Below are 21861 nucleotides of genomic sequence, written 5' to 3' on the forward strand. Positions count from 1 at the left end.
GCCTGCCTGCTGTCATGGAAACCTCCATCAGCGATCTGACAGCTCTGTCAGATCTTCTTCCTTTGCCTCCTCCTTGCCTCCTCCTTCACCTTCTCTGCCCCCCGTCTACAAAATCCCATGCATTCCAGAATGGAGAACACAGTCTCCTGAGGGCAGGAGACTATCTGTGTTATTTCATTTTTGTTTTGGAGGGAGCATGCACTTGCAAGGTACTACCTGTGACAGAATTTAAATGGGATTTTTGTTCTCTTTAAAAATTTCCTTCTTCGTTCTGTGGATGGTGTAGGTGCTTCTGGGAAATGGAATTATTTCTGAGCCTGCTGCAATGGCTTTTATGTTTGGTTGTATTAAATGGTACAGGTGCTTTGCAAGATTATTATTATTTTTATTATTATATGCAAATTAGGTTTAATTGGATAATGTGGCAAGAAAATATTTGGGGGTTTTTTTGCTGATGGAAACATTATTGGTGTTATGCTTTAAAATGTCAGGGTCATAGGCCCAGGGTCATAGGCCCACACACACAAAAATATCAGCACCCAAACATTGGTTTAATTCCTTTCTTAGTCACTGGAGTCTGTCCTGCGCCATCCAACTGATAACCGGACTCAGATTCGGGAGCTTGGTCAAACCTTGATTGATGGAGGGATCCTTGATGAAATCATCAGTGAGAAGTTGGAGGCTTTCAATGCTCGCTATGAAGAATTGAGCCATTTGGTAAGAATTTTTATGTTTAGTGGGAGAGAAGAGTTATTCCCTTTTTTCAGTGTTCTCAGTATATAGCTTTAAAGGAAACAAACCTCAAAATGACTGCAGTCAGTTGACAGAAATCATTAGTGCCTAAATCAGGATAAGGCCTGTACAACTTGTGGCTCACCAAACAAAATAGCACTTGACTGTTGTATTGTAGTTTACAACCCCCACCTCTGGATTTGCAGTCCTAGGCAGGCATGAAAAGTGGGAGGTTTATTGAATTTCCTGTGCTTCATTAAGCTTGGTGGATCACAAATTGTTTAGGCCAGAAGAAATAACTGCCTGCTCAGTTATGGATAGATAGGAACATAGGAAGCTGCCATATACTGAGTCAGAGCATTGGTCTATCTATCTCAGTATTGTCTACACAGACTGGCAGTGGCTTCTCCAAGGTTGCAGGCAGGAATCTCTCTCAGCTCTATCTTGGAGAAGCCAGGGAGGGAACTTGGAACCTGCTGCTCTTTCCAGAGTGGCTCCATCCCCTGAGGGAAATAACTTACAGTGCTCACACTTCTAGTCTCCCATTCAGATGCAACCAGGGCAGACCCTGCTTAGCTAAGGGGACATGTCATGCTTGCTACCACAAGACCAGATCTCTTCTCCCCTCTCCTCTCTCTTCCATTCTTCAGAAGACTGGAGGACTGTTCCTCCAAGCTCTTAATTGAATGCTATTGTCATTATAACTAAGATAGTTAATCCAAACCAAGGAGAAAGAGGAACATTGTAAGAATGCTTCAGTTAAAATATCTGTAAACATATTTGGCGGTAGGCGGGGGGGGGGGGGGGCGGCGGCAGGATCTGCCATTTCCCACCCTCTGATTATACTATATGAATGAAAGGTTAATTCAAGTACAGTATAGTACTTTCAAGGATAGCTAGGTGTCTCTCTAAGTTACAAGCAGATTAAAGTTTGGGTTGGTGATGCTAATTCATTTTAGTGGCTGGTGGGAAAGCTACCACAAAGTTGCAAGTGTTCCTGGTAAAGATATGTTCATCTTTGTGTTTGCTTTTCTGTAGCTCCAGCCTAATCAAGGATGTAAATGGTAGCATCCTTTTTATTTTAATGATACCGTGTGTGTGTGTGTTGTAATCTGAAATACATAATTTGTGATCTGCAGTCATGACTGTGAACTGGAGTCAGTGTGGTGTAGTGGTTGGAATAGACACTTGGCTTTGAATACCCACTCAGCCGTGCAGCTCACTGTGTGACATAAGCTGAGAGAGAGCAGCTTGCCCAATATACCTCACAGAGTTTTTTGAGGATAAAACGGGGAATTCATTGAAACTGTTGCTGTTCTGGGCTTCCTGGGGGAAGAGTGAGTGATAGGATATAAATGTAATAAAGAAATAAACTTTGCTCAAGGCTTGAGAGAGGGTAATTCTTCCTAAATCCTATAACGAAAATGAATCATTCCGTCTGGAGAGAAACCTGCATTGTTCTGGCATACAATGAATTTAGGCCTATCTCAGAAGAGCCACAGCTACAGTCAGTCATTCTTTTGTGTGAGTGACTCCCTCTGCAGATATTAAAGCAGCAGCTTACAGTTTTAGACATATTTTTATTGGGCATTCCTTATTGGATTAAGTCACAATCTGTTCTGATGATTGGAACGGTAAAGTGGTTTTTAAAAGAACTGCTTACTCTCTTTTTTAGAGGGAACACAACTTGCTGATCTGTGAAGAGTCTTAAGTGCAGCTGTTAGGAATCCTTAAGAACAAAGGAACTTGCCTAAGGACAGGAGGCTGAATAGATGTCCGCTGATGGCCATTTCAGCTGTAATGTTGTGTGACTCAGAAGAGCAATGTTGATTATAGCATTTCCTTCTGAATTCATACTGCACTTCTATTATTTATTTGTGTCTGGTAAGGCCGACTGGCCTTACCTCTGAGGATGGAGTGGTGACAGAACCCAAGGTGACAGGGACAGGTGGCAACTGAGGAAAGATGGAGGAAAGACTGCCAATGGGCAGGGATTCAGCTCCACTGGAGGAGGAGCAGAGCCCTGATAAGGCCAAAGGGGAGGCGTGCGAGGATAACATCAGCAGCATGCCTCCTAAAGGGAGGGGGTCTGAGCAGCAGGAGGGAGAAATGGGAGAGGCATTGGCAACAGCTGTAAAGGGTAGTTGGCCCCATAATTGGGGGCGGGCGATGCATAGCCTGTGAGGAGGCATCTAAGGAGCTGGCTGGGGATGAAAGGCTGGCTAGTGGAGAGCATCAGGGGCCCCTGGAGAGGGGCAGACACAAGGAGCAAGCAGCCTGGGACGGAGGAGGCACAGGGTGACACTCAACCCCCTTCCTGACCCTGCTCTGAGGCCAGACATGATAAGCCTAGCCAGGCTGGGTAAAGGAGACAAGGACGTGTAGCCGGACAATGTATTTACTTATTTATTTAACGAACATGTAAAACCTACGTCTCTGGGCGTTTTACAACTAAGCAAAATAAATGACAACAGAAAAGGTTAAAACATTAAAACAATTAAAAATTTTAAAACTATTTCAAAACAATGGCTAAACTATTAAAACAATAAAAAGCCTGGGTGAACAGATGCCTCTTTAAAGACTTTTAAAAATTTGTCAGAGACAGCGAGGCTCTTATTTCAGCAAGGGGCGTGTTCCAAAACTTTGGGGAAGCAGCGGAGAAGGCATGTCCCCAAGTAGCCACCAGACGAGCCGGTGGCAACTGCAGACGGACCTCTCCTGATTATCTCAATGGGCAGTGGGGTTCTTGAAGCCTGTAGGAGAGGAGGAGGAACATCTGCCCACAGGCAGACCCCAGGGTGGGTGCCTGCCTGCCTGCTTCTGCCCCCCACCATTATCTGCCAAGACAGGTTGCGGGATTGTAGTGAGGCTTTGTAGGACTGGGGCCCACAGGGGGTGACTTGGCAGTTTCCTGGATTCCATCTGCCTGAGCTTGCTGCTCAGGGCTATTTAGGGGTGCTGCCAGTGGCAGTGGGCTCACCACCAAAGGGCGACCTTCTAATATCCTTCTAATAAACTATCTTATCTATCTTATCTTTCTAATAAACTATCTAATAAACAGATAATAATAAACAAATAATAAACTACTTCTAATAAACTACCTCTAAACACTGTAAACAGCCAACAAAAGCAGTATGAGATAGAAAGTCAGCAGGGAAAGGGGCACTTCCCAGCGTATTGCACAGAGTGCCACATGTATGACTATTTGCCCCATGGGCAGAAGTCATGGGTATGTGCTTGGTGCAAGGAGCTCCTGGCTCTCAGGGAACGAATTCGTTCACTTGAGACCAAGGTGGCGGATCTGGAGAAGCTCAGAGAGATGGAGAGGCATGTGGACGAGACCTCCAGGGACATGATTGAGGCATCCCACTCCAGGGCTGATAGCTCCTCTGCTGTCAGGGAGAATGAACGTCTCAGGCAAGGAGGACATTGGTCTGAGGAAGCGGGAAATGCTCCTTTAGAAGGGACCCCTTCCATGGATGATAAGCCCATATCCTCTCGCACAGGGGATACTCCTCTGGGTGGGTGGGGCCCTCCTTGTAGTGGGTGATTAGATCATTAGAGGTATAGAGAGATGGGTTTGTGACCCGCGTGTTGACCACATGGTGACTTGTCTGCCTGGTGTGAAGGTTGCGGACATCATGTAGCGTCTAGATAGGCTGTTAGGCAGTGCTGGGGAGGAGACAGCTGTTGTGGTGCATGTCGGCACCAACGATGTGCGGAAATGTAGTCGGGAGGTCCTGGAAGCAAAATTTAGTCTGATAGGTAGTGTATTGAAGTCCAGGACTCATAAGGTAGCATTCTCAGAAATGTTACCTGTTCCACTCGCAGGTACAGTGAGACAGGCAGAGCTGAGGGTGTTATGAACGGTCTAGAACATATCAGAACCAGAGGTACCAACTCAGAAGTATGGTGAAATATAGGCCTGTGTCTGATTTCATTTTTATATTAAGAAGTGATACCTGAACTCAAGATGAACTAGGATGTTGCTCCCCCTGCTCTGCAGCAGGAGGTGATCCAGCATTGTGTTGTTAAAATGGATATGCAAGGAAACACAATGAAGCCAGGTCTGAATGCTGAATGCTGTAATCCATATGCTAATACCACTGACTACCAAGTGTCTGTGGAAGGAGCCAGGGGGCTGATTCCCCCCCCCTTCCTATTAGTGTTAAATCCTTGTCAGTGATTAACTGTATTGTTCTCCATGGAAGTTCAACATAGCCAAATGCATACAGAGATCCATCTGTAGATTTTAATCACACCTCACTGATGCTACAAATGTATTGAATGTCTCACACACACATGTGTTACTTTAAATATAATTACACACTAGATGAGAGATATACAAGAAATAATGGAATGACTGTCTCACACAGAATATCCTGAATCCCCTTACTAACTGCTGACCTTTTAACACCTTTTGGGAATATGCCATTGTGGCTCTCAAGTGCAGAGTTGCCTTGGGCAATGCTCCCCACCCCTCCCTTCCTGAGCGCACAGTTTACAGAAGATGAGATTCAGATATCTCTCTGGACTGGCCAATATCCTGAATAATTAAGATATTGTTCAGAAGGTAGCAGCAAGTTGTCACCTTTTTGGACACCCAGGAAAAGAGGAGATTTTGAATAGATTCTATTCAAGGATCAAAGAGAAAAACACTATAAAGAATGAGGCTTTTAGACAGAGAGTTCAGCAATCTTTTGCCTACAGCAAAAAGCTGCTCACAGGATCCCAGGGTTTGCTGCTAAGCCGCGGGGCAAAGCAGGAACTCTGTTCATGAACAGAAACTGCAGCAATGCCTGAGTTTTGCTGCCCAAGCTGCGTGCTCTGAGCACGGCAACAACTCCTGTCTCCGCCAAGCGCCTCACTCCTTCAACTGAAGTGATCCTCTGCTTTCAAGCCTCTGTTCCTGGTAAATATGCTGCTCCTTTACAAGCCTTGGAATTCCCTCCATCCTTTCCCTGCTCCCTTCTCCTTCCCCCCCTTCTTTTCCTCTACTAAAATCATGCCAGTCCTCAGCCTCTCTCTTCCCCGCCGTCTTTTCTGCCTGTATCTGAAATGTATTAGCCTTTAGGAAGATTTAATGCACACACATATGTTAGTTAGGCACACGGGTGAATATTGGTACTGGTTAGGATGCTCTGTTTAAATACTGTTGCTAATATTGATAGAGGGTTCTGCTTTCTGCTTTGCTAGATTATGTTGTTAGTCTTTATACTCAATAAAGCCCATTGAATCCTTTTGAGTAGTTTGATCTCCTTTCTTCATTGCATCCAGATCATACGTGGTCACTAATATAAAAGAACTTGGTCCAGACCTATTTTATATACTAGCTGATGAGCATATTTAGTATATAGATCAGGCCTGGTCTGTAACAAGGGGTTTCAATGTGTGGATGAGATGTTGGTGCCGGGAGGAGGGGTTTAGATTTGTTAGGCACTGGGATACATTTTGGGGAAAGCAAGGCCTGTACAAAAGGGATAGGCTGCACTTGAGCCAAGATGGAACCAGACTGCTGGCGCTTAAAATCAGAAAGGTTGAAGAGCAGCTTTTAAAATGACACCTGGGGAACAGCTGATGGGAGCTGGGCAGCATTCCCATTCGGCAAAAGCCATCCTTTAAAGTATGCGGGTGCAAAGAAGGGGACAGAACAGAACTGCATAAAGAGTAGATGTGAGCCTGTGCCTGCTGGTCAGAGTCAAAAGAAAGATAGCATACATCAGGTGAGAGATTCAGTGTATAGGTGCTTATATGCCAATGCCAGAAGCCTCTGAGCCAAGATGGGTGAGCTGGAGTGCTTAGTTGCTAACACAGAAATAGATATAGTGGGCATAACAGAAACATGATGGAACAGTGAGAACCAGAGGGACACTGTTATCCCTGGATATAAACTCTATAGAAAGGACAAGGAGGGGCACCTTGGAGGTGGAGTAGCACTGTATGTTAAAGAAAGGAGAGAATCTAACAAGCTAAAAAACCTTGATAGACTGGAGTCCTCCACAGAAAGCCTTGGGCCTAATCCAGCAGGGTTGTTCTTATGTTTTTATGAAGGGGAGACACCAAAGGGGGCCGCCCCTTTGGTGGAGCCACTTCAGGGGACAGCAAGTGCTAGGGCCAGAACTCCTGGCCCAGGCATTTGTATTTGGAGGGGGGGGGGCATTTAATAGTGGGCCTTCTGTTTTAATTAGTCCTGGGTGAGATTGTTTTAGAATGTGTTTGGGCTTACCTGGAGATGGGGAGACAGGGGGCGTGTCCCGATTGTGGGGCGGCAATTCCGGTGGTGTTGGGGAACAGATGAAGTAATGTTTGCCGGTCAGCGGGCTGTTACAGGGGAAGGGGACTTGGAAACCTAATAGCTGTTTCCCCTTCCGGCTGTCCTGCCAGCTCTTTGACCTTGGGGAGTACTGCTGACCACCCTTAGAACCTCACCTTGCTCCTCTGTGATACCAGGTTGGTTCAGAACAAATCAGAAACCATCCATGATTTGATTCTGGATGAAGGCACCGACCTGGTAGGTATAACAGAGACCTGATTGGGGGAGGCTGGTGGCCCGGTGTGGTCCCAGCTTCTCCCTCCATGGTACTCTGTTGAGGAGTGGGTGAGGGACCGTGGGCGGGGAGATGGTGGAGTGGCTGTGGTCTATAAGAACAATATCTCCCTTACCAGGATCCCTGTTGAGGTGTTGGACAATATCTAATGTGCATACTTAAGGGATAGACTGGGACTTCTGTTGGTGAACCAATTGCCTCGCTCTTCAACAGAGTCCCTAACTGAGCTGATGGAGTTGGTCTCGGGCTTGGTTTTGGGGTCCCCCAGGCTTGTGGTGCTGGGGGACTTCAGTGTTCATTTTGGGACCAAATTGTCTAGTGTGGCTCAGGAGTTCATAGCAGCCATGACAACTATAGGCCTATCCCAGGCGGTCTCAGGAACGATGCACATTGCAAGTCACACACTTGATTTGGTCTTTCACTCTGATCAGGGTGGTGTTCCATGGGTGGAGACTCCTGTGATTTCTCCATAGTTATGGACGGACCACCATCTGGTTAAGGTTGGACTTACAGTCACTTCCCATCTTCTCAGTGGTGAGGGACCTATTAGGATGGTCTGCCCGAGAAGGTTATTGGATCAAATAGGATTTCAAGAAGCCTTGGAGAGATTTAGTGTTGGCTCTGCTGGCAATCCTGTCGATGCCCTGGTGGACAACTGGAACAGCAAATTCACTGGGGTAGTAGACATGAAGCATCCTTAAGCATTCTCTCTGATCCACTTCAAAATTGGCCCCTTGGTATACGGAAGAACTATGGGGGCTTAAGCTGCGAGGTAGATTACTGGAGCGCAAGTGGAGAAAGACTCGACTCGAATCCCAACAGATTACAACATAGAGCACATTTGAAGATGTGGTACGTGTGGCAAAGAAGTGATTATTTTCTGCCCATATTGCATCCATAAGTTTACATCCGGCGGACTTGTTTAGGGTTGTGAGAGGGCTAGTATGTGCCCCTCCTCTCTTGAATCAGAATCTGGAACCATCTATTACCCGCTGTGACGTGTTTAATGAATTGTTTGTGGGAAAAATCTCTCATATTTGGGCTGACTTAGACTCCGTCTCCACAATTACTTCAGTGTCTGATGTGGAAGTGTCCAGCGACTCCTCTTGTGTGGTTAAGTTGATTCAGTTCCAGTTTGTGACTCCTGAGGATGTGGACGAGCTGATTGGAATGGTGTGACCTTCCACCTGTTCTTTTGATGGCTTATACTATCTGGCAGGGGGGTTGTTGTATAAGGCCTAGTAGAGATTATAAATGCATCTCTGAGGCAAGGCAGGATGCCTCCTAGTCTTAAGGAGGCAATTATTAGACCGCTTTTGAAGAAGCCTACCTTGGATCCCTCATTGTTGAGCAACTACAGGCCTGTCTCCAACCTTTCGTGGCTGGGCAAGGTAATTGAGAGGGTGGTGGCCTCCCAGCTCCAGACAGTCTTGGAGGAAACTGATTATCTAGATCCATTTCAAACTTGCTTTTGGGCTGGTTATGTGGTGGAGACTGCCTTGGTCGGCCTGATGGATGATCTCCAACTGGGAATTAACAGAGGAAGTGTGACTCTGTTGGTCCTTTTGGATTTCTAGGAGGCTTTTGATACTATTGAACATAGTATCCTTTTGGAGCGTCTTAGGGGATTGGGAGTAGGAGGCACTGCTTTGAAGAGGTTCCGCTCCTACCTCTCGGGCAGGTTCCAGATGGTGTCCTTTGAGGACTGTTGTTCTTCAAAATCTTAACTTTTGTATGGTGGCCCTCAGGGCTCTGTATTGTCTCTGATGTTGTTTAACATCTACATGAAACCGCTGGGAGATATCATCAGGAGATTTGGTGCATGATATCAGTATGCTTATGACACCCAAATCTACTTCTCCATGTCAACGTGATCGGAAGGGGGCATACTCTCCCTAAATGCCTGTCTGGAGGAGGCAATGGGCTGGATGAGGGATAACAGACTGAGACTGAATCCAGATAAGACGGAGGTACTCATGTGCGAGGTCAAAACTCTGGAGATTTGATTGACCTGCCTGTTCTGGATGGCGTCACACTTCCCCGGAAGGAACAGGTGTGCAGTCTGGGGCTGCTTCTGGATCTGAGCCTCTCCCTAGTGTCCCAGGTTGAGGTGGTGGCCAGAAGTGCCTTCTATCAGCATTGGCTGATACGCCAACTGTGTCCGTTTCTTGAGATAAATATTTCTTGAGATAAGCAGTGGTACATTGGCTAGTAACCTTCAGACTGGATTACTGTAATCCAGTAATTACAATAACTATGTGGGGCTGCCCTTGTGTGCAGTCCAGAAACTACAGCTGGTTCAGAATGTGGCAGTCAGGTTGGTCTCTGGGTCATCTTAGGGAGACCATATTACTCCTGTATTGAAAGATCTACAATGCGGCCAATAAGTTTCCGGGCAAAATACAAGGTGCTGTTTATAATGTATAAAGCCCTAAATGACTTGGGCCCTGAGTATTTAAGAGAACGTTTTCTTCGTTATGAACCCCACTGCCCATTGAGATAATCTGGAGAGGTCTGTCTGCAGGTGCCACCAGCTCTTCTGGTGGCTACTTGGGGACAGGCCTTCTCTGCTGCTGCCCCAGAGCTTTGGAATGTGCTCCCTGCTGAAATAAGAGCCTCCCCATCTCTGATACTTATAAAAAGTCTTTAAAGATGCACCTATTCACCCAGGCTTTTAATTAAATTTTGTTTTAACAGTTTTAGCATCATTTTAAAATGTTGTTTTAAAAATTTAAATTGTAATGTTTTAACTTTTACTGTATTTTGTTTTAATTACTAATTTAAGTTTTGTTGTTTGTTTTAATGAATGTTTTAGCTTTTTGTTGTAAAACGCCCAGAGACATGAGTTTTGGGTAGTATAGAAGTGTGTTAAATACTACTATTACTGCTACTGCTACCACTACTACTATTACTACTACTACTACATAAATGACGAAGAAGACGTTCTCTTAAAAACCAAGGGCCCAAGCTGTTTAGGACTTTATAGGTTATAACCAGCACCTTGTATTTTGTTTATCTGTAGCCAGTGTAGCTCTTTCAATACGAGAGTAATATGGTCTCTCCGAGATGACCCAGAGACCAACCTGGCTGCCACATTCTGGACCAACTGTGGTTTCTGGACTACATACAAAGGCAGCCCCACATAGAGTGCATTACAGTAATCCAGTCTGGAGGTTACCAGCATATATACCACTGTCCGGAGATCGTTATCTCATTCATATTTATCTGCATCTTTAAAATATTTGTATTGTGAGACTTGTTCTTTTGTTCTCCCGTTTAGGCAGTAAGCAGACAGATTTGCTTGGAACAGCAGCTTCAGACGATGCGAGACACTGAGCACATGCTGCAAGTCCTACAGGAAAGCTTAAAAGATCTGGATAGGCAACTAACTTCATACTTGACTGACAGAATAGATGCCTTCCAAATGCCAGAGGAGGCACAGGTATCTTCATTGGCTGCCTTGCCCCACAAGATTCCTAGGTGTAGGAGTATGATGATAAATTTACCTCTTGAAAGAATTCTGTGTTGTATAATTTAGGAGTGTGTATATGTGGATGCTTTGGAGTATCTGCTGTAATGACTTGGAGAGAAGTAGGCTATCATCAAAGCCAGCATGACTGCTATAGACATTGTAGCATTTGTAACAGACTTCTATCGTGTGATTTATTTGCTAGTAAGGCTGATATCTGCCATATACTATTTTCCCCCCTCTTCTGTAATGACTTGGCAGAAAATCCAAGCTGAAATTGCGGCTCACGAATCCACCTTGGAAGAGCTAAAAAGAAATGTGCGGTCACTGAAGCCAGCCTCCCCAGAATGCAGATCTCCTCGTGGTGGGTCTCATCTGGATGCCTTGCAGGTAAATATCACAAACGTTTGCCACTGCCAATTTTGCTTGTTTACTAGGAAAGGAAAGTCCAATCAATCACATAATTTAAAAAATGAGCAGAGAGTGTGTTTACAGCATGGAAAAACTTCAGGCTTCCCATTACAGTTTAACAGAATTTTAAATTGTTCCTGAATTGAAAACTTTCTTGAGTTTGAGTCAATACCAGAAAGAAAATAGGTAGTCTAGAATAGCTGCTTGCAGGATTTTTTTTCTTAAACAAATTGTTACAAAATCCACATGAGGTCTGTTTCATAGTATTTATTTTTGTTGTAAATAAGTGTGTGTGTGTGTGTGTGTGTGTGAGGGACTGCTGGCATTCCATAAAATGTGGGGTGCTAAGCAAAAAGAATTTTTGAATCTGCTTGCATTTTTCTCAAAGTTTGCAACTTTCATCTTCTTCTATAAACAGAGGAAGCTCCGAGAGGTATCCACCAAGTATCAGCTTTTCCAGAAACCAGCAAATTTTGAGCAACGTATGCTGGATTGTAAGCGTGTTCTGGACAGTGTAAAGACTGAGCTCCATGTCCTGGATGTGAAAGAGATGGACCCAGATGTAATTCAGTCTCACTTTGATAAGTGCATGGTAAGGTCAAGTTGAGACTGGACTTGCTTACTTTTGTCTCTGCTGTATTTTTCCTCTTTTGGTTAGGAAACTTGCATGTTCAACAATACAATTTTATTTATTTATTATTCATTTTAAAATATTTATACCCTGCCCCCTAGTACACGAATGCATGGCCTGGCTCACAACATTAATAATATAGATACAATGTAAAATAAAAAGATTAATAAAGTTTACACAAGTTAAAAGACCAAGCTAAAACCACATTTAAAATTACAATTTTTTAGAAGTTTCAAATTAAAAATTATTAATTAAAAGGTAAAAACTGAGGACTATAAAATCTTAAGAACCTACCAGATACCATATGCATCAGTCATATGCTTGTTTACCTGGAAGTCCCACTCGGTTCATTGGAGCTTACTCCCAGGTATATTGTGCATAGGATTGTAGCTTAAAATAATTTGCTTCTCTGTGTTGCTTGAAATAAATGCTCCTGTCATCTGAAGGAGTATACTTGCAGAGCTTTGTTGCTGGTGGAAAGGAGTGACGATATCTAGGCGCAAGAATAAAACTACCAGAAGATTGTAACTATTATTGAAGATTTCAAAACAGTACTTGGTCTAAAGGTTCTAGCTTGCTCTAGAGGCAAGCCTTCAGAAATACTCAGTTTAATAGTTCTTGCAGCCCACTTTGAAGCAGACATAGGCATATTGTTGTTAGGAAAATTTATAGCTATAATGGAGTCAGTTTTTATTCCCTGTCATATTTATTACTAAATCTGAAATAATTAACCTGGTTCTGAGCATTTTGGATAATACAAATTATTTCATTTGCAACTGTAATAATCTTAATTTCATATTGGTTCAATTGAGATTCAAGGTCTGACTGTCGAACATGTGGCAGGCATGCATGCTTCCCCTGTGCATGCTGATGGTTTCCTCCCCCTTGCTTCTTCGTTCACCGTCACCATAGTTTTCTATGATCTCTAAGTTGGGTAAACTCTGGCCAGTAGTTCTCTTAAAACCAAAATTGGGAACCATAGTTAGAAGTGAGTATCTGATTCTGGTTTGGAGGCTATCTTTAGGTAGTGCTCACTGTAGTTTGATGCATGGTAAACCAATATAGATGCATGGTAAACTCTGATTGATGCGGAAAAGTGATTCAGTGTGTCTGAGGGGAAAAAAAGAAAGGACAGGAGAGAGGAAAGAGTGTGCGAGCCCACAGTGCTTTCTCAGTGGTCAGATCATGGTCTAGCTATAATGTCTTAATTGAGCAATTATCTCTTGACCTGCAAAAACAAGCATTCAAATACATTATGACACAGGCATTGCTAACAGTTACCTGTAAGTGAACAACTCTGTAAAATTAAGTGGTAACTGAAGTATTTGTTGTCCTGGATCTAGAAACTCTATAAGACGCTCAGTGAAGTAAAGCTTGAAGTGGAGACTGTAATCAAAACAGGAAGACAGATTGTACAGAAACAGCAAACTGACAACCCGAAAAACATGGATGAACAACTGACTGCACTGAAATTTCTTTATAATGATCTGGGTGCACAGGTAAGAGTTGCATTCTCTTGGTACTAGTTTTGTTTTGATGTACAAAACAATTTTCAACTGATAAATGAAGTCCAAATATCAACATTGAATCTGTTTGGCAACCCAGACCTAAAAATCGACACTAGTGTGTAACTGCATAATGTAATGGTTTGTGATTTGTGCTGGTGCAATAGTTTGCTCTTTCCTCCTTCACCCTGGTGAACTTAACATGGTTGTGTCTGTATTAAGATGTTTCTATGAGGACAGGGAGTTGCATCTCTGCATTATCCATTTTATATGGTAAGCAGAGAATGATCACAGACACCAGCATTGCACTGGTTCTGTATTAGCTTTTTATAAAATCTGAATACACAGAGAAACATCTAGTTATAATCTTAAAGAGGTGGCAGAAGATGAAAAGGTATGGAGACTGAATGGATGGACACACATGTACCTTGGACAGGGCAATCTTGTTGTCTCACTATGCCAGGGGAGTGACATTTTCACTCAGCCAATCCTATAGCACAGTAGGTGGGAAGTGTCCATGGAGAGCTCAATCAACACCCTCTCTTATGAGCACATTTGAAGCTCATTGGAATGCAGACAATTGTAGGAACATTAGACCCAGCATATATGTATTTATATCTTTGTGAAGAAACAAACATTTTGCAAGGGAGAAGGTCATGGAAGTGTGAAAACCATAAGAGTGAGGTCACATAAGTAGCTGAGTGGAAGGAGCCTTGCAGTGAGAGGCTATACATGTGTTATACATCTCTGCCTCATAATGACATCACTATCCAAAGTCACAACCTTTTGGGGGCCCTGCTGGCAGTAATAACTTTGGATGGGAGAGGCAGTGAAATTAGAACCCATGCCAGAGACCCGTACCTTTTATTCTATCTATCTATCTATCTATCTATCTATCTATCTATCTATCTATTTATTTGATTTATATACCGCCCTTCTGAAATGGCTCAGGGCGGTTTACAATTAAAACAGAAAACATTAAAAACAATTAAAACAGAGATACAAATATAAATACCAATTTAAAACAACTTAAAAAACAATTAAACTATCAAAACAATTAAAACCCTGAAAACCAGGTATTAAAACAATTAAAACTGATTAAAAACCCTGAACACATAGCCAGACAAGTAGGTAGAACAAAGGTCCATGAATGGAGCTTTGTAGCCGCCCAGGGTTAGCCTTTGACTTGCCTTCTGGAATGAGAGGAACTTCTTGGGCCATGGTTATCTGAATGCTCTGTATGCTCATAACTTGGAATGCTGGGGATGGATTGGGGTGGAGGGTGTTCAGGAGTTATTGTTGGATAAACAATCTGACCTTTCTGATGCATGCATGGAGGCCATGTGCGTGCCTGCATTGCATGAGCGCAGCTGGGGGAGAGTGCTGCCGGTGCGTGCTGAGAGCTGGGCCAAAAATCACTGTGTCCCCCCCCCCATCACCCCCAGATGACCCCTACAAATTGTCCTACCATGTTTCTGGGTAGTCTGCTGTTCGGATAATCAGCCAAAAATAGCTGGGTTTGCTGTTTTTTTGGGTGAATGAGCCATAAAATGGCTCCCAAAAACAAAATGGTGGCTGGAAAAGACCTCAAACATCATCCACCCCAACCTGTGGATAGGTGGGTTTAACCTTCACCCACTTTTCTTTTCACTTAAACTGTGGCTGGATGCTAATTACCTGATCGCAGATATGTGAAACTGCGAGTGCCGGACCTGCGACTAACGAGGTCCTCCTGTAATAGCAAATGCTTGCAGCACAAATGATAACCCTACTTCAAAATAGGTGAAATCTTAATAAAACTGGATTCAGTTCCTCTGATCGGCAGCCTCAGAAAATGAAAGGGACCAATTGCATTGTCTATGAATGGCAAGCATATTGTTGGCAATTGTTTTACTTTTTTTTTTTACTACTCTTACTCTTCAGTGACATTCTTTCTTTGTTTTTACTTTCTTGCTTTATGCAGGTTACTGAAGGGAAGCAAGATCTGGAGCAGGCATTGCAGCTATCACGAAAACTCAAGGAAGAGACTCTGTCCTTGTCAAAATGGCTAGAGGCTACTGAAGCTGAGTTAGTGCATAAGTCCACCACGGAGAGTTTGCTTACTGATCTGGACACTGAAATTGCATGGGCTAAAGTAAGCAAAACCATAGTCCCTAGAGACTATTGTCTTCTGTCTCAACTATCTTTTCTGTGACGAAGCACTTCCTCTTTATTTCATCCCCGTATCACATAAGGACTTTTTTTTTTTTTTGGCTCAGGAAGCTTCCAAGCTAAATAAACCTACCTACAGAATCTTGTCTTAGGCACACTTGATTAACCTCCTTTTGCCTTCATTTTTTCATTATCAGTCCACTTCCAGGGTCCCTATATCCTGTATACAAATATCCATTTTCAAACTCACAGTAAAACATGGTTTTCAGGGTCTCTGAAATTAATTTAGCCAATGGTTTGGCATCTTTTCAATTTCTTCTCCCACTCGGGTGTTGTTGTGTACCAAAAGAGTAATTCAGTAATTTATTCTGCTTTTTGTTGCTCGTTTACATTAAACCAAGGCAAAAGGTTTATATAAGTTTTAGAGTAAACTTTAATAGTTTTGCTACTGTGCAGATGACAGTCAACCGTGTAAAAACATTTATGCTTTGGTGGCTGTAACTAGGGGATTAGAATTTAGAATGCTTTGGCAGTTGTTCCGCTGTATTAGGTTCCAAAACATGGTTATTTTGGCTGTTATTGTTTTATTCTTTACTACTGTAGAGCTCAAGCAAGTTAGTAACATCACAGAGAGCTTCTAAGGCATCTTATTGGCTATAGATGAAAGTAAATTATTTGAAGTGTTGAAGGATTAGCTGCCCTGAAAGCTATTCCTAACTGGATGGGATATAATTCTAATAAATAAATAGATAGATAGTAGGTCTGTAGTCTCTTTACAACATATGCAGCGGAATAATACACTAATCAAAATTGCACAATGCAACAGCAAGTTAATATTTTTTTTGCGTGATGACTCTCAGATGTCGTGATAATGGTCATAATTGTATCCATGTTGTTAAATTCACCACTATTATTTATTTGATTGATTGATTGATTTCTATACCGCCCTTCCAAAAATGGCTCAGGGTGGTTTACACAGAGAAATAATAAATAAATAAGATGGATCCCTGTCCCCAAAGGGCTCATAATCTAAAAAACAAACAAACATGATAGACACCAGCAACAGTTACTGGAGGTACTGTGCTGGGGGTGGATAGGGCCACCCTCTGCTAAATAAAGAGAATCACAATGTTAAAAGGTGCCTCTTTGCCAAGATAGCAGGGTATATAAAAATTTCCTTAATTTATACAGAAGTCAGCAAAGTAGGAAGCGACTGAAAAATCATACTAATTGATAACTGTTTTCTCATGTACTTAATGACAATTAAATTGTCTTTATAATATATCCACTCTTGAACCCTCTTTTACTTCCTTTTTCCAAGCTGACATGGATCGTTTAGCACCTTTAAACAAGTTTTTAATCTGATTGTCTTTTTGTGTGTGTGTGTGTGTGTGTGTATATATTTTACACTTTGCTTTCACAAACAATTGAGTTGTATCATCTGAAAATATAAGCATATTAGATCCAGGGCTCAGCAGTGGGTTTCTTTTTCCATTAATTGGCTTTTTGAATATAATTGGTTGTTTTAATTATCGATCGTTGTTTTAGAGAGCATCATGGTTAGTCAATTATTTGCCTAATTGAGTACAAAAGTCATAAGCCTACAAGGAGGAGCAATGTGTATTGGGAAATTATGTTAAAATGAAACAGTATCATTTCTTTTACTAAGAAAATAGTGCAAAAGAAATATGCAATTTGCTAGGTATATAATCTGAAAGTGTGTGTAAAGGGAGTTATCAGTAACCATACAGTACAATCTGAAGCTGTTCCTTCATGTTAGAATTTTACATATGGGAGTATTTTGTAAAGTGTTTTGTACACTTATGACAAAGACATGGATGTGCTCAGAAGATTCTGGATCTTTATATCTGTTTAGATGTAATTCCTGCTGTGTGAATGAACCCTGGAGAGTTGAGGATTTGGGCCTGCCCTCTCCACCTCTTTCCTGCATACAAATTGAAGAAGGAAAATTTTTTGTTTCATTTTGAAGTTAACTACAGCTTTACATTATCCACACTTGGAAACAGTTTGATGTTGGTTTTGTTTCCCTAATTGCCTGAGTTCTGTTGCAGTGCAGAACTGTGGTTAATTTCAGAAGAAAAGTAAAAGGTTTCTTTTCTCATGCATGAAAGAGGAGGATGGAATTGTCCACAGCTCTCTGGAGCTAATTGATGTAGCAGGTAACCATGGTTTGCCATTCTGTCTGAACCAGGGCTCTGTCGTGCAAGGAGACAAATGTATAAATCCGTCTCATGTTAAAATGAATATATATCATTATGGTATGAAGATGTTTTGTTGCTGTTATACGGAATAGTTTAATTTCTTCGACGTGGTCTCTGTCTTTTACACAAATGGGCTATGCGCCTGTGCAGAGACCACATTGGAATCTAACAAGCTCAATTTCTCCTGCTTTTGGTGATAACCCCGCCCCCAGGTTCTATATACGGCTGCCCTACTCCTCATCCCTTCAGTCTTTCTTCGTCCGTGCTTCAGCTAACATTGTGAGTCTTTCAGCTCAACAATCTGTTGGATTAGGTCTATCCTGGTTGTTTTTTCTCCTGTTTCTTTCTTCTTTATTTTTCAATTTGTGCAGTGGCCTTTTTCCTTGCAATTGTGTTTCTTTTCCTCGGTCTTCTCTTCAAGCTCTGTTCCTGGCTGGGATGGAGCATGTTGGCCAGCTGGCCTTCGTCGTGCATGCCGGGCACAAAGAGCTTTAAAAAGTTCACTACTTGTGGAGCGAAGCTCCCCTCCCCAGATACGCACTTGGAGTGCCTCCTGTGCTTGGGGGAGTCCCACATAGTTGAGACCTGCTCACATTGCCAGAAGTTTACTAAGTTGGCTCGTTGTAATAGGGCCTCTTGCTTGTGCGCAGCCTTGTGGGATTTGGCTCTCCGTTCTTCGGAAGCCTTGCAACTTAAATGATCCTTTTGAATGACTGCCTTGGTATCGGCAGACCAACTGGCTACCTCTGCTGGAGGGCTTGAACCTTAGATCTCAATACCAGGATCATTGGTCGCAGATACTCACATGGCTTCGGCGTCAGAGGACAGGGTGCACTCGGAAGAGCTCCCCTCTTAACCCCGGTTTCTTGGACTTCACTGGTCTGTTTGGAAGCGCAATTGAAAGCCAAAAAGAAGAGATGAAGGTGAGCAAGCGTGTGTCAATGGATTGGGAGTAACCTCCCCCTCCAAAAAGGAAAGCTTTGGGTGCTTCGGCTTCCTGGACCTCGGTCCACAAGAAGGTGAGAGTTGTCCAACAGGACCAGCTGCAAAAGCCTACGAGGCAAGTGCAGCCTGTTTTCTCCAAGCCGTCAGAAGCCTTGGATGAGGTTGCAACAGGGGATCAGGACTACAATTCTATGGGAAAGGACGCATATTCCCCACCCAAGTTTGATCAACACTCTTTGTGGCTGCCGCGCCATCGATCCCCTCCGCATCAGTATCAAGACAATCGTCCCTTGTCGTACCGCCAAGGTGTTTCGTGGGATTGTCTGGATCAGTACTGCACCTTGGACTTTCACTCCCCCTTGGTGGACGCTGAGCATGCGTATAACTCTTGGTGCCCGGACTCCGGCTCGTATGACCGAAACTGATCAAACGGCATGTTGGACTATGCAGGCTACACCAGACCACGCTATGGATTATGCTCTTCGGAGGACCGCGCGTATGATCAGTACTCTTTTCCTAGGCCAGAAAGGGTCCCTCCTTCACACTCGGCGGGCCACCCACATTCCCATTCTCCGCATCGTTCCCCTCAGGATCGAGAGGAGTGTGAAGCACTAACTTTGTCCACATTGACAGAGCACCATGAGTGGGTTCCTGGCTCGGAGCCTAGTCCCCCCACCCCCCCGGGATTGGCCCCTGCGACCCAGGGGTTGGCTATTGCTTTGCAACCCACATCGGATAGTGAGGACAGCTCCCCAGATTCGGAGGATGTCTTCCAGGGATCATCGCCCTTTGATATCCACTCAGTTTTGAAGCTGGTCTCTCTCTCGGAGGACCTAAAACTCTATACAGCCTATGTGACTCGTATGGCTTCCACTTTGGGGGGTGAACTTGGGCAACCCACAAGAGGGTGAATTGGACCCTCTGTTTAGCCTAATTGACTCTGAAGCTATGGTCCCAGTGGCTCTACCGTTTAACCCCACGCCATTGAAGGTGGAGAAAGTGCATTAGAAATGCCCTAATATGCTTTCTCAGCCCAATCGATGCCTTGAAAATTTCTGCAGGGTCCTGAAATAAAGTTTTCTTCTGGTTGTTTACATATTGCCTCTCTTTCCCCTCCTCCTTGGGTGCTTGCTTGTTATGCGCTCATTTGTGTAGAAGACAGACACCACATCAAAGAACTACAGGTTACTCACCTGTAACATTGGTTCTGCTAGTGGTCATCTGTACTTCTACACGCCCTCCCGTCCTTCCTTCTTGGGTCGCTGAAGCTTGACTCTGTGACTGAGGGGATGAGGAGTGGCGCAGCCGTATATAGCGGCTGGGGGTGGGGTTACTGCTAAAAGCTGGAGAAATTGAGCTTGTAAGATTCTGATGTGGTCTCTGGCAGGCGCTTAGCCCATTTGTGTAGAAGTACAGATGGCCACTACAAGAACCAATGTTACAGGTGAGTAACCTGTAGATCTTAAGTGCTTCCATGTTTTGTGAATGTGTAGCAGCCTCTAAATCTATATCCCACAATAATCGGGGAAAAACAGACTGTTGTTCAAATAAACAGTTGCTTAAGCGCACGGTGACATGGAAGTGTACATTAGAGTGAGAATTCTGATAGTGTGAAACATTTGTTTCAGTTCAGGAAAATACATGCACAGCATTTGGATTGTACCATAGCTGATAATAGTTACCCACTGTTAAACTGGAAGCTTTATGTAATAACAAATATAGCTGTCACTCAGCTTGCAATGGATGTTGCAAATTGCAAAATAGAATTAAAACAATCTTGCTATAGGAAGCTATAACTACTACAAGTACACATCTTGACAGCAGAGATACAAACTTGTTGAAAGGAGTATGCCGCCCAATTCTGCATTCTGTATGAATGTGTGACTGACAAGGCACTCTTAAATATTATAATTGTCACTGCTTTGGTGGTATTTGGGCATATATTTAAGCTGCTGGTAATTATCTTATGTCATACGAAAATGCAAGCTGGTCAATTCAGAAGCGTAGTCATGCTTACGGGATGCCTTCAGTTTTACCTTTGTGATCCTCAAGAATTTGGTGCTGTGAAGTTAATTGTTCCTGTTGCATTTTAGAATGTGCTGAGAGAACTGGAAAGGAGGAAAGTTGATCTAAACAGCATAACAGAGAGTAGTGCAGCACTCCAGACCTTGGTGGAAGGCAGTGAGACTTCCTTGGAAGAAAAACTCTGTGTTCTTAATGCTGGGTGGAGTAGAGTCCGGACCTGGACAGAAGATTGGTGCAACACACTTTTGGTAAGCTGTATAGGCAAGCAGTACATTAAAAGCTTTGTTCCCTTTGAATCCTTTTTTAGTAGTAGAGTTAGTCGAAAGCCTAATAACTTGAAATATGATAGGATGCATTTATGCTAGCAAGAAAGCTACATGGAGTATGTGTTAGAAAGTGTGGGAATTCCTGTGAGGAGACCAACAACTCCACAAAAGATTCCCTGCCCATCTCACCACATCTAGTAGATGCAGGATTCAGGTTACTAAGGGAATGTGACTATATAGGGGTCATTGCATTTTTTTTCTCTTTGACATTTGAAATCCATTGTGAAAGTGAAATGCCTAGCTGTAGAGAAGAGTGATGGTGATCTTCTAACTTGTGGTCCAAGCCACAATATCCTCAAGTCCTGATCTTCCTCATCAGCATGGTTTACTTCAGTGTGTGTTTATTAGGATTTACCACAGAAATATGTACACAGTGTTGGTTTTCAGTGTGTGCATGAGATAAGATTAGCTTCCTCTTGGCTGCTTTCTTGAGTACATCACATTGCATTTCTGAAACTCTGACTGCCTCACACTTTTATGTTCTGTTGTTCTTATTCTTGAGTTACTTAACATAATGGGCTGGTGCAGACATACTGCTCCAGATATATTTAGAAACTGGGAGCAGGCTACTGAATTGCACACTTTGTCCTCTTCTTCCCCTAACACCAATTCTTCCTTCCTTTATCCAGTGTCGTTAACATTGGTTAAGTGTTGTCTGTACTGAACATAATAAGGACTAATGCAATAATTCCTATCTTAACCAGGGTTTGAAGTGGATTTTCAGACTGGTTCAGACAGAACCTAGTCAGCATTAGTCAGGTTGGTATGGTTGTGCAAGCAAACCTTGATTAAAGATGTTGGAGGAAAGTGTACAAATACCTTCTTCCAGTATTTTAATCACTGTTAAGTAATTGTAGTTTAGATCTATACTGGCCTCTTGTTTTCTAAATAATACA

The 21861-nt window shown here is 43.1% G+C and overlaps 1 protein-coding gene across 12 annotated transcripts in view; it reads left to right on the plus strand.

Annotated features, from left to right (window-relative positions):
- The window catches only part of UTRN (utrophin), a 567675-nt gene that overhangs the window by 179838 nt on the left and 365976 nt on the right, over window positions 1–21861 (plus strand). For all 12 annotated transcript variants that reach the window (XM_053290644.1, XM_053290686.1, XM_053290679.1 and 9 more), the window contains 7 exons: window positions 568–717; window positions 10561–10722; window positions 11011–11139; window positions 11579–11752; window positions 13135–13290; window positions 15260–15430; window positions 20708–20887. In XM_053290644.1, coding sequence (XP_053146619.1) covers window positions 568–717; window positions 10561–10722; window positions 11011–11139; window positions 11579–11752; window positions 13135–13290; window positions 15260–15430; window positions 20708–20887 — 1122 coding nt within the window. The remainder of the gene's footprint in view (window positions 1–567; window positions 718–10560; window positions 10723–11010; window positions 11140–11578; window positions 11753–13134; window positions 13291–15259; window positions 15431–20707; window positions 20888–21861) is intronic.

Source organism: Hemicordylus capensis, chromosome 1 (genome assembly GCF_027244095.1).
Source record: "Hemicordylus capensis ecotype Gifberg chromosome 1, rHemCap1.1.pri, whole genome shotgun sequence".
In the NCBI taxonomy this organism is placed as follows: Eukaryota; Metazoa; Chordata; class Lepidosauria; order Squamata; family Cordylidae; genus Hemicordylus; species Hemicordylus capensis.